We start from the raw sequence: 22,535 nt of genomic DNA, 5'->3' as shown, positions 1-22,535 counted from the left end.
ACTGTTAAAGGCAAAGACCTGGAGAAAGACAGTCACACAAACCACATTGGTTTGGCTTAGAAAAATGCCTGCAGTGGAGAGAGAAGATGGTCAGTCTATTTCATAGTTTGTCCCTTAGGTTGAGAGTGTTGCCTTATGAGGAGCTCTAATAATGTGTTAGTGTCGTCATTCCAGGTCTTTTTAGGCTTGTCAGTGTTTTGTTACTGCCATGTAAAATTTCAGCCTTGCTGGGACAGCTCTCTACAATTCATCCTAAAGGTTTATTTTCAATTAGAAATTACCCTGTGCCCCCTCCCTGCTCTTTACTTTAGACGTGGCTTGGGAAAATTGGGAGGGGAGGGGCAGGTGCTAATACTGCTATTTTAAAAGGATCCCTGCCAATGCTAAGTTAGGCAGCGCCAAACTTATTCTGGATTAGTCTTTGGGTAGATCATCCTCCCTTGACTTGCCAAATAGCCCTTCATAATGCCAGGTTATTGTCAGTTTGTTCCAGGATCAGACTTCATCTGGGCCCTCCCATTCAGAAAAGAGCAAAACTTTCCCTTCTTTCCAGGCATAACATTAATACTCTTTTAAGGAAGACCTTCAGATATTTGTCTGTTTCAAAGATCTTTTGTTATGTTTCTGCTGTACAGGGTGTCTTCTGTTGCCTGGAATCATCCCCCACAATTATTGTAGAGTTGCATAGTTGGCATTCGCAGGGAGAAGTCATCAGATAGCCAGGCACCTTGTCTGCAGGCAGAAGTGGTAGATGACAATGTCAACAAATTATTAGTTTTATGGTCATCTTTCTGCTACCAGGACGATGGGTTCCTTTCTAGGTGCCAGCACTGTTACTTCTAACCACTTCTATTCTCACCTACCCACTTCAGAGAGAGCACTTCCTTTTTCTTTCTCTCTTCTTGTGTTCTTTTTCTTGGCATCTGGTAGTTTCTGTACGAATCATTCCACCATTGTCTGCTCTTAGCTGCAGACTAAGCTGGTAGTCTGCAACTACCAGCAACTTAGCTGGTAAGATCTGTTACCAGCTTCTGGTAACTTAGCTGATAAGATCAGTTAACAGACACTGTAATGCCTTTAATGAAAAGGAACTAAGGAAATATCTTATGTTTTTTTCCCTTAAATGTCAATTGTTCCCTGTTTTAAAAAAAGAGAAAAATTTGAAGAAACCAACTTACAATTCTACCATAATATTGGTCTCCTTTTTCTTGTTTATTCTTTGGGCATATTTGAAATACTTTTTATAAAAATTTAGTTATACTGTGTGTATTTCTTTATGATTTTTATTTGCTTCTCCTATTAACAAATACCATATCACAAATATCTATTTATATCAAATGTAGACCCAAAATTATTGTTATTTCCTCTAAGTTTAGTTATTCCAGTTAATTAGAATTAATCATGTAATCAATCTGTCATTTTTCCCGTGTGTTTTTTAAAGTTGCATATATTAAAATGTGTGCAAATTTTAATTGTGTAACTTAATGGGTTTTAACATATGTTTATACTTTTGTAGGTCTCACCCAGATCTGGAAATAGAACATTTCCATCCCCAAGGAAGTTTCTTCTTGCCCCTTTTTAGTTGTTACTAGACTTCTTCTCCCACAGAGTAAACTTCTCTGATTTTTATCATCATAGATTAGTTTTGCCTGTTCTTGAAGTTCATATACAGCTAATCATATAACATATTCTCTTTTGTGTCTAGCTGATTTTCCTCAACATAATGTTTTTGAGATTCATGGATGTTGTTGCATGCATTGGTAATTTGTTCCTTTTTATTGTGGGGTAGTTTTTCATTTTATGGATATTGATGGACATTTGGGTTGTTTCTAGTTTGGGGCTTATAATGAATGAATCAAGCTACTGTGACATTCTTTTACAAGTATTTTTTAATGGACCAGATGCTCTTTTCTGGAGAAAATATCTAGGACTGGAATATTCTAGATGTTTCTACATTTCCATTGAAGTCAGATAATATACCCTATAGACTTCAACATTAAAATCTATGGAGATTTTCCTTATAGTTCAGCATATAGTGTAATTTGGTAAATGTTCAATGTGCTTGAAAAGAATGTATATTCTGCACTTGATAGAGTATCTATAGTATGATAATTTGATTTGCCAATACTTTCTAATTTGGTTCTAACAGTATGTAGAGAATATATTTAAGATAATTATATTATAAATTGAGAAGGGTAAATAAAGACATAAAGGGAAGTATGGTTTCTGTAGTTACCTGGGACTAGTGAAATGACAATATCAGTAGGCAATGATAAGTTATGTATATATAAAATGTAATACCTGGAGTAACCACCTAAAATGTTGTATAAAGATATATACTCCAAAACACTCTAGATAAAAAAATGGAATTCTAAATAATATTCAAGTAACTCACAGAAAGGTAGGAGAAAGAAAAAAAATCTGGAAACAAGGAGAATCAATATAAAAACAAAAAAACAAACCAAAACTAAAATGACAGACATAAGACTAAACATATAAATAATTTCACTGAATGCAAATTATCTGACTACACTAATGAAAAGGCAGATATTGGCGGAGTGGATTAAGAAACATGACCCAACTATCTGCTGTCTGCAAGAAAATCATTTCAAATATTTAGGCAGGCTGAGAATAAAAAGGATGAGCATAAAAGGACATCATGCAAACATTGATCAAACAATAGTGGAATAGACAGTATTAATATCAATGAATTAGACATTAGAACAAAAGAAATTACCAGAGGACAAAGGTACATTATATTAAGATCTATAATCCCAGATGAGTACACCCCAAAACAACTGCTAAATTATGAAGCCAAAATTTTTAGAACTAAAAGGAAACAGATTCACAATTAAAGTTGGGGACCTCAAGCCCCTTTCTCAACAATTGATGGAACAACTAGACTGAGAATCATCGAGGATATAGAACTCAGCAGCACCATCAACCAACAAAATAATAGACATTTATAGAATACTGGGCACAAAGCATCAGGATACAGTTTCTTTTCAAGTGTCCACAAACCATGTATTAAGTTAGACCATATCCTCGGCCATAAAATAGCCTCAACAATATTCGAAATCATATATAGACTTCAATGAAATCAGACTAGAAATCAGTAATAGAAATATAACAGGAAAGTCTCCAAACACTTTGAAACTAAATAACACACTTCTATACAATAGAGGGTTGAAGAGGAAGTCTCAAGGAGAAAAAAATATATATTGAACTGAATGAAAATGAAAATTTGCCACAGCTAAAGCAGTGTTGAGAGGAAAATTTATAGCACTAACTTACATGAATTAGAAAAAGAGAAGTCTCAAATCAATAATGTAAGTTCTTACCTCAAAAACCTAGAAAAAGAAAGACAAAAAATAAACCCAAAGCAAGCAGAATAAAGGAAATAAGAGCAGAAATCAGTGCAACTTTGAAAAGAAGAAAACAATCAGGAAAAATCAAAGAAAGGGCTGGCTTTTGTAAAGGATTGATAAAATGGACGAATCTCTAGATTCGACAAACTGATAAAGAAAAAAAAAAAGAAGAAACAGATTACCTATACAGGAATAAAACAAGGGTTAGCAAGGATATATTGATATAGACACTACAAATATTAAAAAGATAGTAAGGGAATATGGTGAACAGCTTTATACACATACATTTGAGAACTTATAAACTGGCCAATTCTTTGAAAAATGCAAACTGCCACAGTTCACCTAATATGAAATTGATAGAATAGCCCTGTAACTATGAAGGAAACTGAGTTCATAATTTAAAAACACCTGTCCTAAATCTCCAGGCCCAGACAGTTTCATTAGAGAATTCTACAAAACAGTTATAGAAGAATTAACACCAATTCAATGTAGTCTCTTCCATAATATGGAAGTAAAAGGAGCACTTTTGAAGTCATTTTATGAAGGTAAATAGTACTCTGATGCCAAAACTAAACAAAGATAATACAAAAATTAAAAATACAGACTGTATCCCTCATAAATATAGTTGTAAAATTTCTTAACAAAATATTACTAAGCAGAATTTAGTAATTTAAAAGAATATACGGCCAAGTAAGGTTGATTTAGGGTATGTAAAGCTGGTTGAATATTTAAAACTCAAGCAATGTAATTTACCACATTAACAGGCTAAAGAAAAATCACATAATTATATTAATTGATGTAGAAAACACATTTGACAAAATTAAAGCCCATTCATTATTTAAAAAAACCTAACTAAACCTTTCTCAAATGATAAAGAATATATGCAAAAACCTAAAACTAACTTTATACCTAATGGTGAAAGACTGTCTTCCCCCTAAGATCAGGAACAAAGCAAGGATGTCTGCTCTCAGGGACACCTCGTTGGCTCAGTGGTTGAGCGTCTGCCTTTGGCTCCGGGCGTGATCCTTGTGTCTTGGGATCGAGCCGCACATCATGTTCCCTGCAGGGAGCCTGCTTCTCCCTCTGCCTGTGTCTGTGTCTCTCATGAGTAAATAAGTAAAATCTTTTAAAAAATGGATGTCTGCTGTCACCACTCTTATTCAACATAGTATTCTATGTTGAATAGACATTCTGGTCAGTACAGTAAGACTGGGAAAAGCAATAAAGGACATACAAAGTGGAAAGGAAGAAATATAACTGTACCCATTTGTAAATAACATGATTATTCCTGATGAAAACCCCAAAGAATTAAGATAAAACCACCTATTACTAATAAGTGAATATAGCAAGGTGGTAGATATAAGATACACAAAAACCAATTGTATTCCTATAATACTAGAAATTAACATATAGATACAAAAATGAAACATACAATATAATTTATGATACTTCAAAAAAGACATGCTTAAGTGTAAATTTTTAAAAAAATGTATGGTATTCGTGCTGAAAACTCTAAAATGCTGATGGATAAAATCAACAAAGATGTAAAAAATAGAAGGCCATTGTATGGATTGGAAAACTCAACATAGTAAAGACTAATTTTTCCCAAGTTGATATACAGATTTAGTGAAATCCTGTCAAAATCCCAATAAGGGGTGCCTAGGTGGCTCAGTCAATTTAAGCGTCCGAATTTTGATTTCGGCTCAGGTCATGATCTCTGGGTTGTAAGATTGAGATTGAGCCCCACGTCGGGCTCCATGCTGGGCATGGAGTTTGCTTAAGATTCTTTCTTTCCTCCTCCATTTTTCCCTCTCTTCCCTAAAAAAAAAAAAAAAAATCCCAATAAGATTTTTGTTCATATGGACCAGCTTATTCGAAAATTGGATGGAAAGGCAAAGGAATTAGAGTAACTAAAACAATTTTGAAAAGAATAGTAGGGATGCCTGGGTGGCTGGGATGCCTGGGTGGCTCAGTGGTTGAGCGCCTGCCTTTGGCTCAGGGCATGATCCCAGAGTCCCAGGATCAAGTCCCACATCAGGCTTCCTGCATGAGCCTGCTTCTCCCTATGCCCATGTCTCTGCCTCTCTCTCTCTCTCTGTGTCTCTTGTGAATAAATAAAATCTTTTTTAAAAAAGAGAAAAGAATAATAAAGCTGGAGAAATCAATATACTCAGTTTTAAGAGTTATTATATGGTTACAGTAGTCAAGACTATGTGGTATTGGCAGAGGTATGGACAAATCAATGGAAAGGAGTAGAGAATCCAGAGGTAGGATAGACCCAAAAAAGTATTTTCCAAAATTGTGAAAGCAATTCAACAAATGGGTGCTGGAACAATTGGACATCCATAGTAAAAAAAAATTTAAAAAAACGTGAATGTTGAGCTGTTTCTTACATTTTAAACAAAAACTAACTCAAAATGGATCATGGCTTAAATGTAAAATGTAAAACTAAAACATTTAGGAAAAATTAAAGAAGAAAATCCTAGAATCTAGGAGGTGGCAAAGAGTACTTAAATTATATTCCAACAATGCTCACCATAGAAGAAAAAACTTGATAAAATTGGACCTCATCAAAATAGAACACTTTCACCCTGTAAAATACCCTTTAGGAAGGTGAAAAGACAAGGGCAGAGTGGGAGAAAATATCTGTAAGCCACATATGTAACAAAGGAGTAGCATGTAGAATATACAAAGGCTTTTTAAAACTCAACAGTTTAAAACCAAACAAGCCAGTTAGAATATAGGCAAAAGACATGAAGAAACAATTCGCCGAGGCAGACATACAGATGACAAATAAACACATGAAAAGATGCCCAGCATCATTAGTCATTACAGGAATTCAAATAAAAGCCACAATGAGCGATCACTGCTCTCCTGTCAGTGTCAGTGATGATACCAAATGGCAGTGAGGATGCTGGTGGGAATGTAAAGTAGTGCAGTCACTCTGGAAAAACAGTTTGGCAGTTTCTTAAAAAGCTAAGTGTGTAATTACCATACAACCCACCAATTGCACGCCTAGGCTTTTATCCCAGAGAAATGAAAATTTAGTTCAGGTATTTGCTATACATGAAAGTTGATAGCAGCTTTATTCGTAACAGCCCCAAACTGGAAGCAACCCTGATGTCCTTCAATAGTTGAATGGTTAAACGAACTGTGGTACATTTATACCTTCCCATGGAATATTACTCAGCAATATAAAGGAAAGAATTATTGAGAGAGGCAACAACATGGATGAATCTCAAGAGATTTATGCTGAGTGAAATAAGCTGATCGCAAAAGGTTATGTACTATAAAATGCCATCTATGTAACATTCTTAAAGTGACAAAATTGTAGAAATGGAGAATAGATTAGTGCTTACCAAAATTTAAATAGGAGATAGGGATGGAGGAAAGTGAGTATGGCTACACGAAGGAGACTTTGAGGTATCTTTGTAGTTTTGGAAATGTGGACCTTGATTGTGTCAGTGTCAATATCCTGGTTGTGATATACTACTATACTTTTCTAAAATGTTTACAATTGGAGGAATTGGGTAAAAACACATAGGATCTGTCTCTATTATAACTATATAAATCTATAATTCTATCATAATAAAAAGTTTAATTTAGAAAATTGGCATTGAAGCAAATTTTATGCAATTTTTAGTTTCCTTTTTTCTCTTAATCTGTATTATTTTCTTTTTTTTTAAGCTTAATTTTTATCCGCTTTGTTTTTAAATATTCTGCTTGTGTTTTTGGACATCTGAAGTTCAGTATGATAGATTTCCATATTCTTAGATTGTGAATTTGTCTGTTTCTTTATAGTATCTGTTAATGGGGAGGAAAGCATAGAATTATTTACACAAAATTTCCGCAATCCTCACTTAACTATATAAAGCACTATTTTTTTTCTGGGTGTGTGGCAAATTTGATTTTGAAACAGAGAGAGCAGCCATGTGTCTTTAATAAAATAGCTATTACATACATTTATATATCATAAAAATAATGTATATAGCTCTTTCAATTTATAAAGTACTTCTACTGAACTTCAGATTTTTTTGCTTTTTCTGGCATTGACTTCCTTTATGTACATGAGAAGTCACTTAAAAGCTATATGCCTAGTTCTTTTTATATAAAATCTTACACCATACCTTCTGTTAGGCCAGGACTTCCATTGTGAGGACAATTAATGGTGTCTTCATTGTCGTCTTCTCCATGGAGTGATGATGTGTAACCACTGTGACATGATGGTATTATTTTCATTTACAGTTTTAGCTGCCACATTTTCCTATTAGCTCTTTAGTGATTGTTCACAGGCCCTTTTCATTTTGGCAACATGACACAGATTAAGAGATTTGTCTGGGAGATTTTTAACTTCCAAATTATGCAGCACCTTAGCAGTTTAAAAGATTGACAGGTGTGAGTTAGAAAAGATTTTCCTTAAAAATTGGGAAGTGTGAAATTGGGCAGTTGAATAGTATCATTGGAACACTACCAACTTTGGGAATTGTTTTTTGGAGAAAATGCAGACAACCTCATTATCTCACTCTAATTAAAGGAATGAGCCTCCTTGCTTGTCATGTGTAGGCCCAATTCTGTAAGAATTTTTGGTGTTTCATTGTTAGACAATTATTTTGGTTTACTTCTTTGCTCACATGTTCTTTACAGTGTCTGGTGCTATAAAGGTACCACTCAATAAAATGATGGGACTGGGGGGTGGGGGTAGAATTTAAATTACAGTGTCTTAAAAAATAGTAAAAAAAAAGCCTTACATTTCAATTATTTTATATTAGAAGCTATATCACATATTAAAATTTACTTGCTAATTGTCTGCAAATTGAATCATATTATAATCTATAACTAGCACATTATGGTACACAGTTATATGCAGGTAATTTTAGCTTGGGTTTTTTCTAACAAAAAGGACACTTATCTTAAAAGTGAAATTCAAATCTTGTCCTGATCAATTATCTTAATCATGGAGGAAGTCTGGGTTTTTGTTCTAACCAGGTAGGTAGGTTGTAATTTTAAGCAGTTTGGTTTGCTAAGCATGATTAAGACACCGTTCCCTTTGAGGTTTACCCTTTCGCTTCTGAGGTACAGCTGTTTATCATCTTGGGTCAAAGGTTATAAAAAGTAGTCATCAATTAAAGCTTTATTGGTTGTAATTGGTAATGCTATGAAAGGAGCCAGCCAAACTGAATCTGATAATAAAAGACTCTTTGTTAAAATATTTAATAAATTAACACTCTCTCTTGGAAGGGGGAAGCTAATTACAAAGCCCAAGATTGTTAATCATAATGTTTACTTTCTTCAAAAGCACAGACTCAACTACTCCATAATCATTAGACATCAGATTTCTTTCTTTTTCTTTTTTTTTTTAAATCCTGCAGACTCTGTCATTCCCGGAGGGGATGTTCTTTTCTATGGCTCAGGCTTGGGATATGGTAGAAGGAGGAAATGCCAAGACAAACATAAGTTATAAGGGCCATCTTAAAAATAAACAGGACTCTCTTAGAACGTCAGACTGCCTTTGCTGTCTTCACAAAGGGTCAAAAGTTTATGTAGATTTATTTTGTAGGCTAATGAATGAAATCAAGAATTCAGGCATTCAGAAAGTAATGTTTTTGTTTTTTGGGGTTTCTTTCTTTCTTTCTTTTTTTTTTGTAATAATAAATTATCTTCCAGAGCTATTATCCTATCTCTGTATATAGTGGGGATTTTTTTGAGGTGTTTTGACAGTTTTGTGGCTTTTGAATTTTAGACATTTTCAAAGCTCTAATACATATGGATGGGACTGTGACACATACCACCTCGACTCTTGAGTGACCTTGCCATGGGAACTCTCTGAATGGGCTTTTACATCTGGGAATCGAATGTTTCTAGATTTAAGCAATAGGGGGCATCTTGGGTTTGTTCTTTACACATGTTTCTGTAGTCTGATCTTTAGGGCAGTTCTAATGAAAGAAAATCCTGCTTTGGGCCTGCTGTGCAAATTAGCCATATGGCGAAGTGTAATATCCCGCTGAACGTCATTATGGGGCCCTATGAAAAGTGCTCCCCTTTTCACATGGAAGCAAATTAAAATGGCCCTTTCAGGTTTTTGGTTTTTTTAAAACTCTGAATAAACCTGTCTTCACTTGGATGCCGGGACAGTTGAAAGGGAGTTCTCCAGCTGCAGTCAGGGTGGTGAAATTACAGGCTTTGCCCAAGACCAAATGGAAATATTGCTTCCTGTAGGCAAAGCCGGAAGAACAATGGTGCGTGCTTCCCTCCTTCCATTTCCCTCCTTTGTTCTTTGTCTACTTGTCCCTTGCTGCTTCTTAATCCAAGGGTTAATTTTCTGTTACTGTGGTGGATGGGAAGGACTCAACCCACTCTTCAGTAGACCCCATATCAATCTACTGGGGAAGGCCCACTAGATGAAGAGCTGTTTAGCCAAATAGCACACTCAATGTTTAATGAAGATGGGGCTATCCTATTTTATCTGTTGTTTAGACATATTACCCATATGAAATAGTGTTATCTCACCATAAGTTTTTATTTTTCTTCCACAAAACTAGACATATAGATGCCACTAATGTTTGGAGGCATGGGGCTCAGTAATTGTATGAAAAATTCAGGGTGTCTGTGTGCATGGTATACATCGTCACTCTTAATGAAGAAAAAAGAACTCCATGGAAAGGTCTTTCACGTGGTCTTCCCTTTACCTCCTGCTCAAGAGTAAGGATCACATGATCCTAATTTATTGATTACTGGTGTACATTTATAAACTGACAGCAGCTAAAATTTGACTTTGAGCTTTGTTAGCAATACATTTTACCACTTTTACAGTCAAAAACAAAATCTCACTCATTTGCCCACACTGAGTGTCAATACTGTGTGTGTTTCCTATGTTTATATCCAGACAAGGCCTAGACACATGGGAAATTCAAAGTTATCACTTATGTTCCTGTTTTTATTTTTAAACATATATTGAAAGCCCACGTTAGTTGTAGCACTTGTATGATGACAATGTATAGTATGGGTTTGAAGAAAGAAAGTTCGCACAGTATTGTGCAATAAGAGTGGATCATACTAAATTATGTTTGAGAAAATATTTTTGCATGCAAAATGAAGAGTGAAAAAAGTATGCACAATATGATCCTATTTAGGTGTGTATATGTACATATGTATGTGAAATATCTATTTAGGATAGAAAAACATCTGTAAGGTAGGACACTAAAAAGTAAATAGTAGTTCTCTCCAGGCAATGGGGTTGTGAATGACTTTTATTTTCTTCCTTTGCCTTATCTTTATTGTCTGGCTATTCTAAAAGTTACATATTTTACTTTTGTAATTAGTAATTTAAAAAGACACAATATTAAAAACACAGCTAAAAGCAAAAGATAAGGCAAAACAAAAACCCCAAAATAAGAAACAGCTAAACAACTATTTTCAGTATAGAGAAGAGAAGTTGGTGATTTCCTGATTAATTCTAGTGCTAGGATTAATGATTAGACTTAAGAAATTGGCAGTGGCTTTTGGACGTTTGACCATTAGCACCCTTCTCCAATTTTATCAATGATATAATATTGAAATTAAATATGAATTTAGAAAAGGAAGCACCCAGTGAATTGAAGAAGAGGTCAATAGAACCTGGGGAATATGTCTTTCTCTTGTTTTAGCATTAAGTAAAAATAGAATATGTTCTGTGGTCATTTAGCTCTTCTTATGTAGTTGCTCATCAGTGAGTGAGAAGAAATTTGTTGTGGAGAATTCTTTATAATAATATAAACTCCTGCATTTCAGTTAAATTTCAGATGGAATATACATAAACTTAACAGAAAAAATTGAGCAAAGTCTTGTTAAGCCTTTCTTGACTTCTACTAAAATTCTTTAGATGCATCAAAGTCTAAAAACTTACAACACCATTGTTAAAGAAGACTTATAATTAACATTACAATGTCTGAATTTGAATAAAATTTTCTCCAACTTTAAGGCTGATGAATGGATTGAAAAAACTAGTTATTGATTGATGTGTGTTTTGCTGCTTGCTATAATCAGAGCAAACCTTAAAAGTCAGAAGATGCCTTTATGCCTTTTCCACTCTGTGTCATCTGGCTTGAAAATACAATCCCGAATTTATGAATACATTGGCTGCCTACCCCTGTATTGTATAGATTCTCCTTTATAAGGCTGCTAGCATGTGGGGTGAGGGGGAAAGTGGGACTTGTGGTGGCAGGACATTTTTCCTATGCTGGAGAATACTCAATAGTGCTGTACAAGAGCACGGATAGGAAGACCCTATATTATTGTGGTTGCTATTCACTTAAGAAGTTCAGAGCGTTAAACACTGGGCACTATGTGGTAGAAGAATGTTCGGCCATATTTTATGTAAAACCTTCGAGGCCAGTTGCTTGCTAGACACTGAACTCAGATTGTGGATTTACTTTGAAACAGCTTTGGACCTGGGCGCATCAACCTGCTATGAATTCCTGCTTCTATAAAGATATTAGATCTATAGCCAGATGACTGGTGAGTGGGCCAAGGCAAACCACAAAACAAGCCTGGAAGAAAATACTGGTCCAAAAAAGAGCTCCTATTGTTCAAAACAGAGCAATTGAGAAAATGAAACAATACAAAACAAAATATGAGATCTGCAAAAACATCCTGAATAAAATGGGATAAGGGACATCATTCTAAAAATTCAAAGGAAACATGATTGATTCTAGGAATGATTTTCTACAGGAGCCAAGAGGAAATTTTAGAAAATTGTTTGGCATGAAGAAGGCATAACTTCTATGAAACAGGAACAAAAATCTTGAAAATAATAAATGGAGGTGGAACAACAGCAGGATGAGATGAATAGGAATAATTACAAAGGAGTGATTATTGCTATTTAGGAGATAAAGAGAAAATATAAAAAATGGAACCTTGAAAGAAAATATTGATTAATATTTTATTAATACTTTTAATCATTTATTCAAACAAATGTATATTGAGTGACATTTATCCTAGCCATTGCTCTAAGGGCTGGATACACAACAATAAATAAGACAAACAAGAAACTTCTTCTTGTGGGGCTTGCATCCTAATGAGAAGAGATAAACAATAAACAAACAACATAATGTCAGATGAAGATTATGCTATGCAAAGAATTAAAAGAAGGCTATGTATTAGGTACACTTTCCTTTAAAAATAAAAAGATTTTATTTATTTATTTTAGAGAGAGAGAGCAAGCCCATGTGAGCCCAGGGCTTGGGGTGAGGGGTGTGAAGAGGGAAAGGAAGAGGGAAAAAAATCCAAGCCGTCTCCACACTGAGTGCAGATGAACATGGAGTCTGAGGTGCGTTCCACAGTGGGTGTGAGGGTGGGGGATGAAGGCTGCAACCTGGAGCTGGATCTCATAAACCTGAGATCATAACCCTAAGAAACCAAGAGAGTGCCACTTAACTGACTGAGCCACCTAGGTATCCCGCAAAACTTTCCATTTTCAACTTAATAGTGAAAAGTCTTCTCTAAATAGGTGACATTTAAAGTTATATTTTAATTACAGGAAAGAGACGATTCCTAATTGTTGGTGTCGCTTAAGGTTTTTGTGCTAGGTCTTTTTGTACTTAACTATACAGATACTCCTTAGATTATCTCATTTTCCTAGGCTTAGATTACCATCTTTCTACCATTGATTCTTGATTCTGAAAACTATTCTCTTTAGCTTAGCCATTTCACCTGAGCTATAGACCCAAATACGCTACGCCTGCTCCCTAACACTTACCACTTGGAAGTCACAAACTGAACATGTTCATTACAGAGGTCATTTTCATCAGTCTGCTCAAGTACAATCAGTTCTTGTTACTCATGTTGGTTATATTTTATAAAGTCACTGTAAACACTGAGTTATGAATACTGAATCATTGCTGCTATGGTAAGGTTCCAGTGAGCTTCTGCCTACAACATTTCATCAGCCAGACAATTCATAACCCTGTTTTATGTGTGTTTCTCTTTAAGGATATCTTATTTAATCTATATTGTTGGCTCATTGACATTGAATTCATGGCCAACAGCACTATAACTCATGCCCAAATAAAGCTTATCTAAATATGTTTCTTCTGAAAGGCACATCTTGTCTTCCTGAGCTTAGGAACACTGGACAGAACTTCAATACTATGTTTAGGTGCCATTTTAAATCGCAAAGTCACCAACAGGAAGCACAAAAATGCAAGACCTCCAGGTGGCCAAAAGGTACATGAAAAGGTGCTCAACATCACTCATCATCAAAGATATGCAAATCAAAACCACAATGAGATATGACCTCGAAGTTGTTAGAATGACTGTTATCAAAAAGACAAGAACTAACAAGTGTTGGTGAGGTTGTTGAGAAAGTGGAACCTTTGTTGTCTGTTGATGGGAGTGTAAACTGTATAGCCACTAAGGAAAATAGGTTTCTCAAAAAATTACAAATAGAACTACCATATGTTCCAGCAATTTCTGGGTTTTTATCTGAAGGAAATGAAAACACTAACTGAAAAAGATATGTGCACCTCTATGTTCATTGTGGCATTATTTACAACAGCCAAGACAGAAGCAGCCTAAATGTTCCTTGACAGATGAATGGATAAAGAACATGTGGGATCTGCATATACAAAGGAGTATTATTCAGCTATAAAAAGGAATGAAATCTTGCCATTTGTGACAACATGGCTGGACCTTCAGGGCATTCTGCTAAGTGAAATACGTCAGACACAGATAAATACTGTATGATCTCATCTATATATGGAATCTAAACAAACAAAAAACCCAACTGAACTCATAGATAGATTGGTAGTTGCAAAAAGTGACGGATGGGGGAATTGGGTGAAAGTGATGAAAAGGAATAGTCTTTTGGTTACAAAATAAGTAAATCCTGGGGATAAAATATACAGCATGGTGACTGTAGCTAATAATACGTTATTGGATAATTGAAATTTTCTAAGAGAGTAGATCTTAAAAGTTCTTTTCATAAGGGAAAGAAATAGTATGTGGTGATAGGTGTAAATTAGACTTATGGTGATGATCATTTTGCAATATGTGTAAATATTGAATCATTAGGTTGTACACCTGAAAATAATATAATGTTATATGTCAGTTATATCTCAATTTTTAAAAAGCACAAAAAAAATAAAAAAGAATGTGGCACTGGATGACTGTGTAAAGGATAATTGTTTATGTTACGAGAACTGAAGAAAGGAGACAGAGTGTTGCCTTGTTTGACCGTAGCTAGGAATAGGTGCATTGGGTGCAGCTCAAAATTTTCAGCACTCTTGTACTATGACTATGACTATGAATGACTATGAAAGCAGCATGAGTATTGATTTTGAGGTTACAAACAAATTTTGGCAAGTAGGCACATTTGCAAATATGGAATCCATGAATAACAGTCAACTATATATCCCTGCCCTTATGTTTTCTCACTGACTAAAGGACACTACCATCAAACCAGTTACCCAGGTTAGAAGCTTCGTGTTAGCTTGCTGTCTTTTCTGTCCTTTATCACCAATATCCAATCAGCTATCAGCTTGTACCTCCTAAATATATGTCAGGTTCAGACTGATCTTTTTATATATAATTTTCCCTTTCTTCATTCTACTCAGTACATTGCAACTTACAGTTGTCTAAAACTCTTATTGTCTCTAGAGTTGAAGTCCAAATATCTTAACAAATTTACAAAGCCCTCTAGCCTTTATTTCTTGTCATTCCTCTCTCTTACACTCTGAGGGTCCTGCCATGAAGAACTTCTTTCAGTTCATGGGATACATGATGCTTTTTTCTTTGAATCTCTGTATCTCTATGAGAAATATTTTTCCCTTTCTTTTTTACATGGCTTATTCTGACTCACTCTTTAATTTTGAATATAAATGGCTTTTTTTTTTTTTCTGGGAAGGTTTCTCTGACATTCCTCCCACTCGCTACACACACACACACACACACACACACACACACACACACACAGCCACTCCAATCTATAAGATTCTGTAGTATTTGTTTATTTAATTGCTGGTTTTCCACCATAGACTATAAATTCAGTGATGACAGGAACTATTCTTTATTGTATGGTTAGCACTTTATATATATAAAGTGACTTGTCATTCTATGATATTATGTGTGATGATTGATTATTACAAAGCCTTTGGACTAGGAATACTAATGGCATAAAATGAAAACAAACTAAAACTACTTTTCATTGGCCTATTGTTATCTGTTTATACTTCCACTGGCTTTTGAGGTGGGTTTTAAAAAATTAATATTAATGATCAGAGGAGCTTGAAACTCAAGTGACAAACTTTTATAGTTCATCTGTTGATCTGTTTGTGAAAAGATAGGCACTCAGCCAGACTGGTCAGACATCTACTTCAAATTCTACCTGTAAGTGTTGGGTTGACAAAATTAGCAGAGGAAATAGAATACTCAGAGGTCAATTTATTTAGCAGCCATTAGGGAAAATCTAACTCATTTTTGTAATGGAGAAGCCAGAATTATTAGATAAATTGGTCTTTTCTTATGTTTTTAGTTTATTGAATGGATATTTGAAAGGCAAAACCATATCTAGTTTAGAACCAAGTAGAGGTCTATGATAGGTTTTTATATAGAATTTCATCTTGTATATTTTCTATCTTTTTCAACAAATAATTAAATTATTATACAATGGTCTAATTTGAGAGAAAACTTTCCCTAAATTCTCAGCTAAAGTGTATCTTGGCTCCAAAGCATGTTGAATGTGTAATGTCACACAAGAATAATAAAGGGCCTTTAGGGCTGTTAAATTTAAAATGAAAAGCCCTTCAGTGTGTACAGAATGTAATTGACATTTAATAATACCACAATGCTGTGAAATGGTGACAAGTGGGGAATAACTTTAACAAACCAACAGGCAGTTTCCACTTCTTATTTCTTAAATAGAAGCATTTGCTACCTCATTAACTTATGGACTAAGAAATAAGAAAGCCTTAAAATAGCTGTCTTAATGTTTGATTTCATTTTATAGCAGGAAAGACTCAGGTGCCTACAGTTATAATCACTTTAGCATTTTAAATTTGTTTTTAAGCTACACCAGGGGTCAACAAACCATGGACCACATCCACCCTGCTCCTTGTTTCTAGGTGACCTGTGAACTCAGAATGGCTTTTACATTTTTAAGTGGTTGGTAAAAAATAAAAAGAAGACTATTTCATGATGATGAAAATGATATGAAATTCTAATTTCAGTTTCCACAACTAATGTTTTATTGGAACACAGCCACACTCATTTATGTACTGTCTGTGGCTGCTTTTGCATTTCAGCAGCAGAGGTGAGTAGTTGCAACGGAGACCATATGGCTCACCAAGCCTAAAATATTTACTATCCTGCCCTTTAGAGGAAATGTTTGCCAACCCCTGAGCTTACGCTATGGAGTTACTGTGATTTAAATCAATTTTTCCGGTTTAGGGATCTAACAGAGAAGTCATGTTGAGTAAGATTCTTTAGACTTTTGGCAAGATGAAGGAAACTGAACTTGGGTATTGGGTAGAGTTTATACTTTTTTGCATGGGCAGGGCTTTCATTTCCATCATTAATTTCATCTCAGTTTTTAAAATAATAAGCACATGCACAGTGGTGATTATTTATCAGACACTGTTCTAAAAGCTTTATAACTCATCTGAATCTTCATGACAATGATGAGGGTGACATGTCTACAGAAGAGAACACCATAGCACATCTGTCAGTGAAAGCCGAATCATTAAATGGTGGAAGCTAAATTAATGAAAAGTTATACAGCTGGTCAGGTGACTTAGGCAGCTAAAAGGAGCAGATTCACAGTTTGAATGAAATCATAGTCATCTGGTCGCAAAATCAGTGCTCTTAACCACCGTACATGCCGTCTCTCCATTTCTACTTTTATATATTTAGAAAAGTCTTGGATTAAGAGTAGAATTTAGTCGTAGTAGGGCATTGTGTTTTAAAAGCTTTAAGTTTTATTAGTTTCTAGGGCTGCTGTAACAAAGTGTCACAGGTTGGGTGGCTTACACAGCAGAAATTTATTCTGTACCAGGTTTGGAGACTAAAAATCCAAAATCAGGCATCAGAAGGCCATGGTCTCTCTGAGACTCTGGGTGGCATCCTTCCTTGCCTCTCCCCAGCTTCTGGTGGTGGCCAGCAGTCCTTGGCATCCTTGGCTTCAGCTGCATGGCTTCCATCTCTGCCAGGGTTGTCTCAGAATGTTCTCCCTGTGTATCTATCTCTGTGTCTTTTCTCTTTTTCTTTTAAGGACATCACTTATATTGGATTAAGGGTCACTCTACTCTAGTGTGAATGCATCTTAAGTACATCTGGAGTGACACTATTTCTTAACAAGGTCCCATTATGGCATCCCAGGAGGGACATGAATTTTGAGAGGATGTTGTTCAACCCATTTATAGACTCATGAGCCAGCTCTTGTTCTCTAGAGCACCTTTCAAAGTAAGAAACTGTGCACTAAGAATTTTCCGGGCTTTGTTTCTTCTTTTTCAGTGTTAATCCTGTGCTTGATTATATACTAGCTGGGAAGACTGATTTACTGTTCTCTGCTTCTGCCTTTTTCCTGCCTCCTTCTGGCCCTTTGCTCATGATTCATTTGAGACTGGTTTTCATTCTGAACATTTTTCTTCTGGAATGTTCTGTGAGGTTTTTAAGGAATATTTTCTCAACTGCTCTTATGAGAATGTTGGTTTGTCTTCATTCTTGTGAATTTGTGATAGTTGATTCAGCAACCAGCTTTGGTGTGCTGGTGGTTGAGTTCTGGTAGTGTTCTCTTAAGACTCTTTTGTATCCATTCTTATGGGATTTGTCAGTAAGTTTCAATAAATGGTAATAGTCATTTTTATTTTTTTCTGTGATTATTATCATTGTCAAAATAGATTTTGAGAAATGTGTGGTTGCCTCAAATCTAGATGTGGGAGCTTCTCTTTTCCCATGAAATACTAGAATAATTGATCAAATTGTGTCAACTCCTTTCCTTTTGTTTATTTCACAGGGTGCCCGTGAAACATTTGAGAACTACTACCGAAAACAGAGGCGAAAACAGGCCCGTTTGGTGCTCCAGCCTCCATCTAACATGGTAGGATCACCAACTTAACTTTTCTCAATTTTTCACTTTTCTTCTCTGGCATCTATTCATTATCTTTCATATGTACTATTATTTATTTATTTGTTTATTTAAAAGATTTCTATTTATTTGAGGGATAGAGAGTGAGTGGGGTGGGGTGGGGGGAAGCACAGAGGAAGAGGGAGAATCAGATTCCCCCACTTAGCAGGGAGTCCTGTGGGGGCTTTATCCCAGGACGCTGAGATCATGACCTGAACCCAAGGCAGATGCTTAACCAACTGAGCCACCCAGGTGCCCCTATTTTTTTTTTTTTTTTAATGTTGCTCTGAGATCATTTTTGGTGGATGGGACAGGAAGAAAATAGCAACTAACATCTGTTGATTGCTATGTGTCAGGCATTGTTTTAAGTACTGGGTGTGAATTATCTCATTTCATCCTCATTAGAACCTGTAAGTTAGTGTTCTATTGTTATATTCACCTTCGAGTCTTGGGAACTGAGCCTTAAGAAATTAAGGAACTGATTTTAACTTTGTCTTAATGTATCAAAGTAGAATAACTTTTTTTCTTCTTTGTTTTGTTGTAGCATGAAACTTTAGATGGCTACAGGAAGTATTTTAATCAAATTGTAGGGTAGGTATATATGTGTGTGTTTGTGTGTGTGTGTGTATTTAAATTTATACACTTTGGATACCTGGATTCATGAGACTTGGAACAATAAGTTTTCCTTGGGAAATTATTTTTCATTTTTTATTTTAAATTCTTAAGGTCTAGTTTTGACTTTCTAATAATTTTAAAGGAGTGTTTTATTGGTTTCAGCATTATATTGTTGGAGAGTAGTTTTGATGAATAAAGAGAGAAAAAGTCTGAATTGTGATTTTATTATACTTGATGTTTTTTTCTCCATTCTTGGTAAGAGGGAACCAAATAATTAGCAGAAGTTGGCAACCTTTTTCTAAAAGGGCCAAATAGTAACCTATTTTAGGCTTTACAGGCCATACGATTTCTGTCACAAGTATTTGGCTCTGTTGTTGCAGTATAAAAGCAGCTACAGACAATACAGAAATCAGTGAATGTGGCCATGTTCCAATAAAACAATATTTACAAAAACAGGCAGTGGGCCAGATTCGTCCCATGGGCTATATAGTTTGCCACCATCATCTAGAGTATACAAATTAATATGGAATTGCATTTCCCAAATAAACACCTCAAATATAGGCAGTTTATTCTCATTGCAAAATAATGACTTTGCAGTTAAAAGAAAGAGTAATGAGTTGGATTGTTCCATGAAATCTCTTTTTTATTTCAGATTTAGATTTTTTAATGTGATAGTTGTGATTATATCTTAAGAATTCCTTATTTAAAGAATTATTTAGTATGAACACTTAACCAAGATAGCTGAAGATACTCTTTAAATGCACAACAATAAAGCTATAGCAAGGTGTTAAAAAAATAAGTTTGCATTTTTTTTGGCCTTTGTACGATACCTTTTCAGTCCTGTAATGAGGAAGTCCATATAAAGGGAATCATTTTGATATTTTGTACGTTGGGCTCTTACAAAAATGTGTATTTCAGCTTCATTCTCTCTTAAAACCAATTTTTTTTTTTTAAATGTCTTAATGGCCTGGTGTTTTTAATATAATGCAGTTAGCCTCCTTTACCTGAAAACACTTTCTTCCCTTTGGAATTGCTGACCAGTATGATTAACATTTAATAGAAATGTGACTCTGATTTCTATGGTGTTTAGACAAAATTCTAAGTCCAAGAAATGTGATTTTTGTTTAAGACACCAAGTAGCTTTCTTTAAAAAAAAAAAAAAAAAAAAAAGCTGTTAACTTTGAATTTGATGGCAGCTATTAATGTTTGTCAGACTCTGAAGATAGTAGTCAAACTGTAATTTCTGACAGCTGTGCTTTCTTTTTTCCTCAATCTTAGCTTTTTTGTGGTTGAAGATCATATTTTACATACAACCCAGGGCTTAGTAAACAGAGCCTACATTGATGAACTCTGGGAAATGGCACTTTCAAAAACCATCGCGGCCCTACGCACCCACTCGGTATGTAAGAAGCCCATGAGAAGTTCTCACTTATTGCTGATACACTGGCCAATGTTGTCCTGCTTTAAAATAATCAAATATGTATTATGTGGAATCACATGCTTGGAGCTTTTTCAAAGACATATGGAAGTAGCCACTTCAAATTGCCATCCTTTCTAACACTGAACTCACTTTTTTTGATGCTCTCTGCAATTAAAAAAAACAAACAAAACCAAACAGCTAACATTTATTGGAATCCTCTATGTCAGGCTTGTTATGTCTACTTCATATATATTTCATAAGGTAGATATTATTATTATATTTACTTTATGGTCTGGGAACTGAACCTGAGAGAAGTAACCAGCCTAATGTTACACAGTAAGTGGTACAGCTTGGATTTGAATCCAGACATGTGACTCCCAGAATCCATATTCTCAGCCACTACTCTATATTGCTTTCTATAAGGCCAGTTAAAACTGGTTTGGAGTTTACAGTTTTATTATTTTTTTGAAAAAAAAAAAAAAAGAAAAAGCTTACAATGTATCAATAAGTTACTTAATTATGAGTTTCCATAATTTTGATATATTTTATCAAAACATGAATTTTTGATTATAGCTCACTTTATTTCAGATAGATAATGTTGGCTCTGAATTTTATTCAGTATTTCTTGAACACTTATTATGTACATGTTGACAATGGGAATATAACAGTGAACAAGATGGATGAAGTCTTTGATCTCAGAAAGTTGTATTTTGATTGGGGAGGTTCCCAATGAACAGATAAATAAGCATATCAGATAGTGATAATACAATGCAATTAAAACAGTGATAGATTAAGACAACAGGGTGCCTACTTTTGATTGGTTGATCAGAAGTGGCATTTTTAGAATCAGAATATCAAAGAGTCACTGTTAAATTAAAAGGGAATTGTAGGTATAAGAAATAGTAGTACAAGGGCTTTGGGGTTACTTTTTTAACTTTTTAACTGTTTAAGGAATGATAGTGAGGACTCAGTAATAGAAGATAATTTAGCATTTAGAAATTTCAGTAAACGGCTCTACTATCCATCTATTTGTGCCAGTGAGAAACTTAAGTTATCCATGATCCTTCAGCTTTCTTATCTCTTCATCATCAAGTGTTCCAGAGTACATACTATGTGTAAAATCTGTAATTGATGGGACTGTAGCTCTTTTAGGGAATTGAAAAATGTTCAGAGTGGGTAGAACATGGAATATATAAAACTAGGCATGGTATGAAGTAAAAATAAAAAAGTAGATAGATGTCATATTATTTAAGACCTATTTGATGCTTTAAGCCCTGGGTTAAATGGAGTGTATATGTGTTCAGTGTGGGGATAGGGTAAATTGTAGTGAGAAGATCAGATTTCCATTCTAGCTAAATTATGGATGAGGGATAAGAAAGGTTGTGAGTGAAACAATTAGACTAGTCTAATATCAGGCAAGAGATGATGGTAGCTGGACCAAGGGGTGATAGTAGATATGGAGAGATGTGGATGAATTTGGAGAGATTTTTAGGAGGTAAGATTAATTTTCTGATGGATTAAATATAAAAGATAAGGATAAAAGCATATCAAGGTAATGCCTAGGTTTATGATTTCTTTCCCTTTGATGGTTTGGAGTGGAGAGGTCATCAGTTGCCTTTGGTTATGATTACTTTGCTTTTGTGCCATCCAGGTGGTAAGGTATAGTTTGGTTAATATATGAATTTGAAACCAAAGAGGATATGTCATTGAATGCATTGCAAATGTTTTTCTCCTTTTATTTTTATTTATGGCTTCATTTTTGGTATTTAGAAATGTTAACTGTTTGCCTATTTATATATCTATCTTTTTTTTAAAGGTTTTATTTATTTATTTGAGGGAGAGAGTGTGTGAGAGCTAGCACATGAGCTAGGGGCTGGGGGGAGGGGCAGAGAGAGAGGAGGAGAAGCAGAGTCCCTGCTAAGCAGGGAGTCTGATGTGGTGTTCTGTCTCATGACCCTGAGATCATTAATTGAGCCCGAGGCAGATGTTTAACTGACTGGACAACCCAGGTGTCCCCATATATATCTTATTTTAAAAT

The 22,535-nt window shown here is 34.9% G+C and overlaps 1 protein-coding gene across 12 annotated transcripts in view; it reads left to right on the top strand.

The window, feature by feature from the left end:
- Window positions 1-22,535, top strand: part of EXOC6B (exocyst complex component 6B) — a 615,377-nt gene that overhangs the window by 290,046 nt on the left and 302,796 nt on the right. For all 12 annotated transcript variants that reach the window (XR_012004238.1, XR_012004237.1, XR_012004239.1 and 9 more), the window contains 3 exons: window positions 18,352-18,435; window positions 19,007-19,053; window positions 20,356-20,476. Coding sequence is in view for 8 of the 12 variants with exons in the window: in XM_072769830.1 (XP_072625931.1) it covers window positions 18,352-18,435; window positions 19,007-19,053; window positions 20,356-20,476 (252 nt within the window). In the remaining 4 variants the exon portion in view is untranslated. The remainder of the gene's footprint in view (window positions 1-18,351; window positions 18,436-19,006; window positions 19,054-20,355; window positions 20,477-22,535) is intronic.

Source organism: Canis lupus, chromosome 12 (assembly GCF_048164855.1).
Source record: "Canis lupus baileyi chromosome 12, mCanLup2.hap1, whole genome shotgun sequence".
NCBI classification, from domain to species: domain Eukaryota; kingdom Metazoa; phylum Chordata; class Mammalia; order Carnivora; family Canidae; genus Canis; species Canis lupus.
Note: the sequence above shows the minus strand (reverse complement) of the source record. Positions and strands in the feature narration are given on the sequence as shown.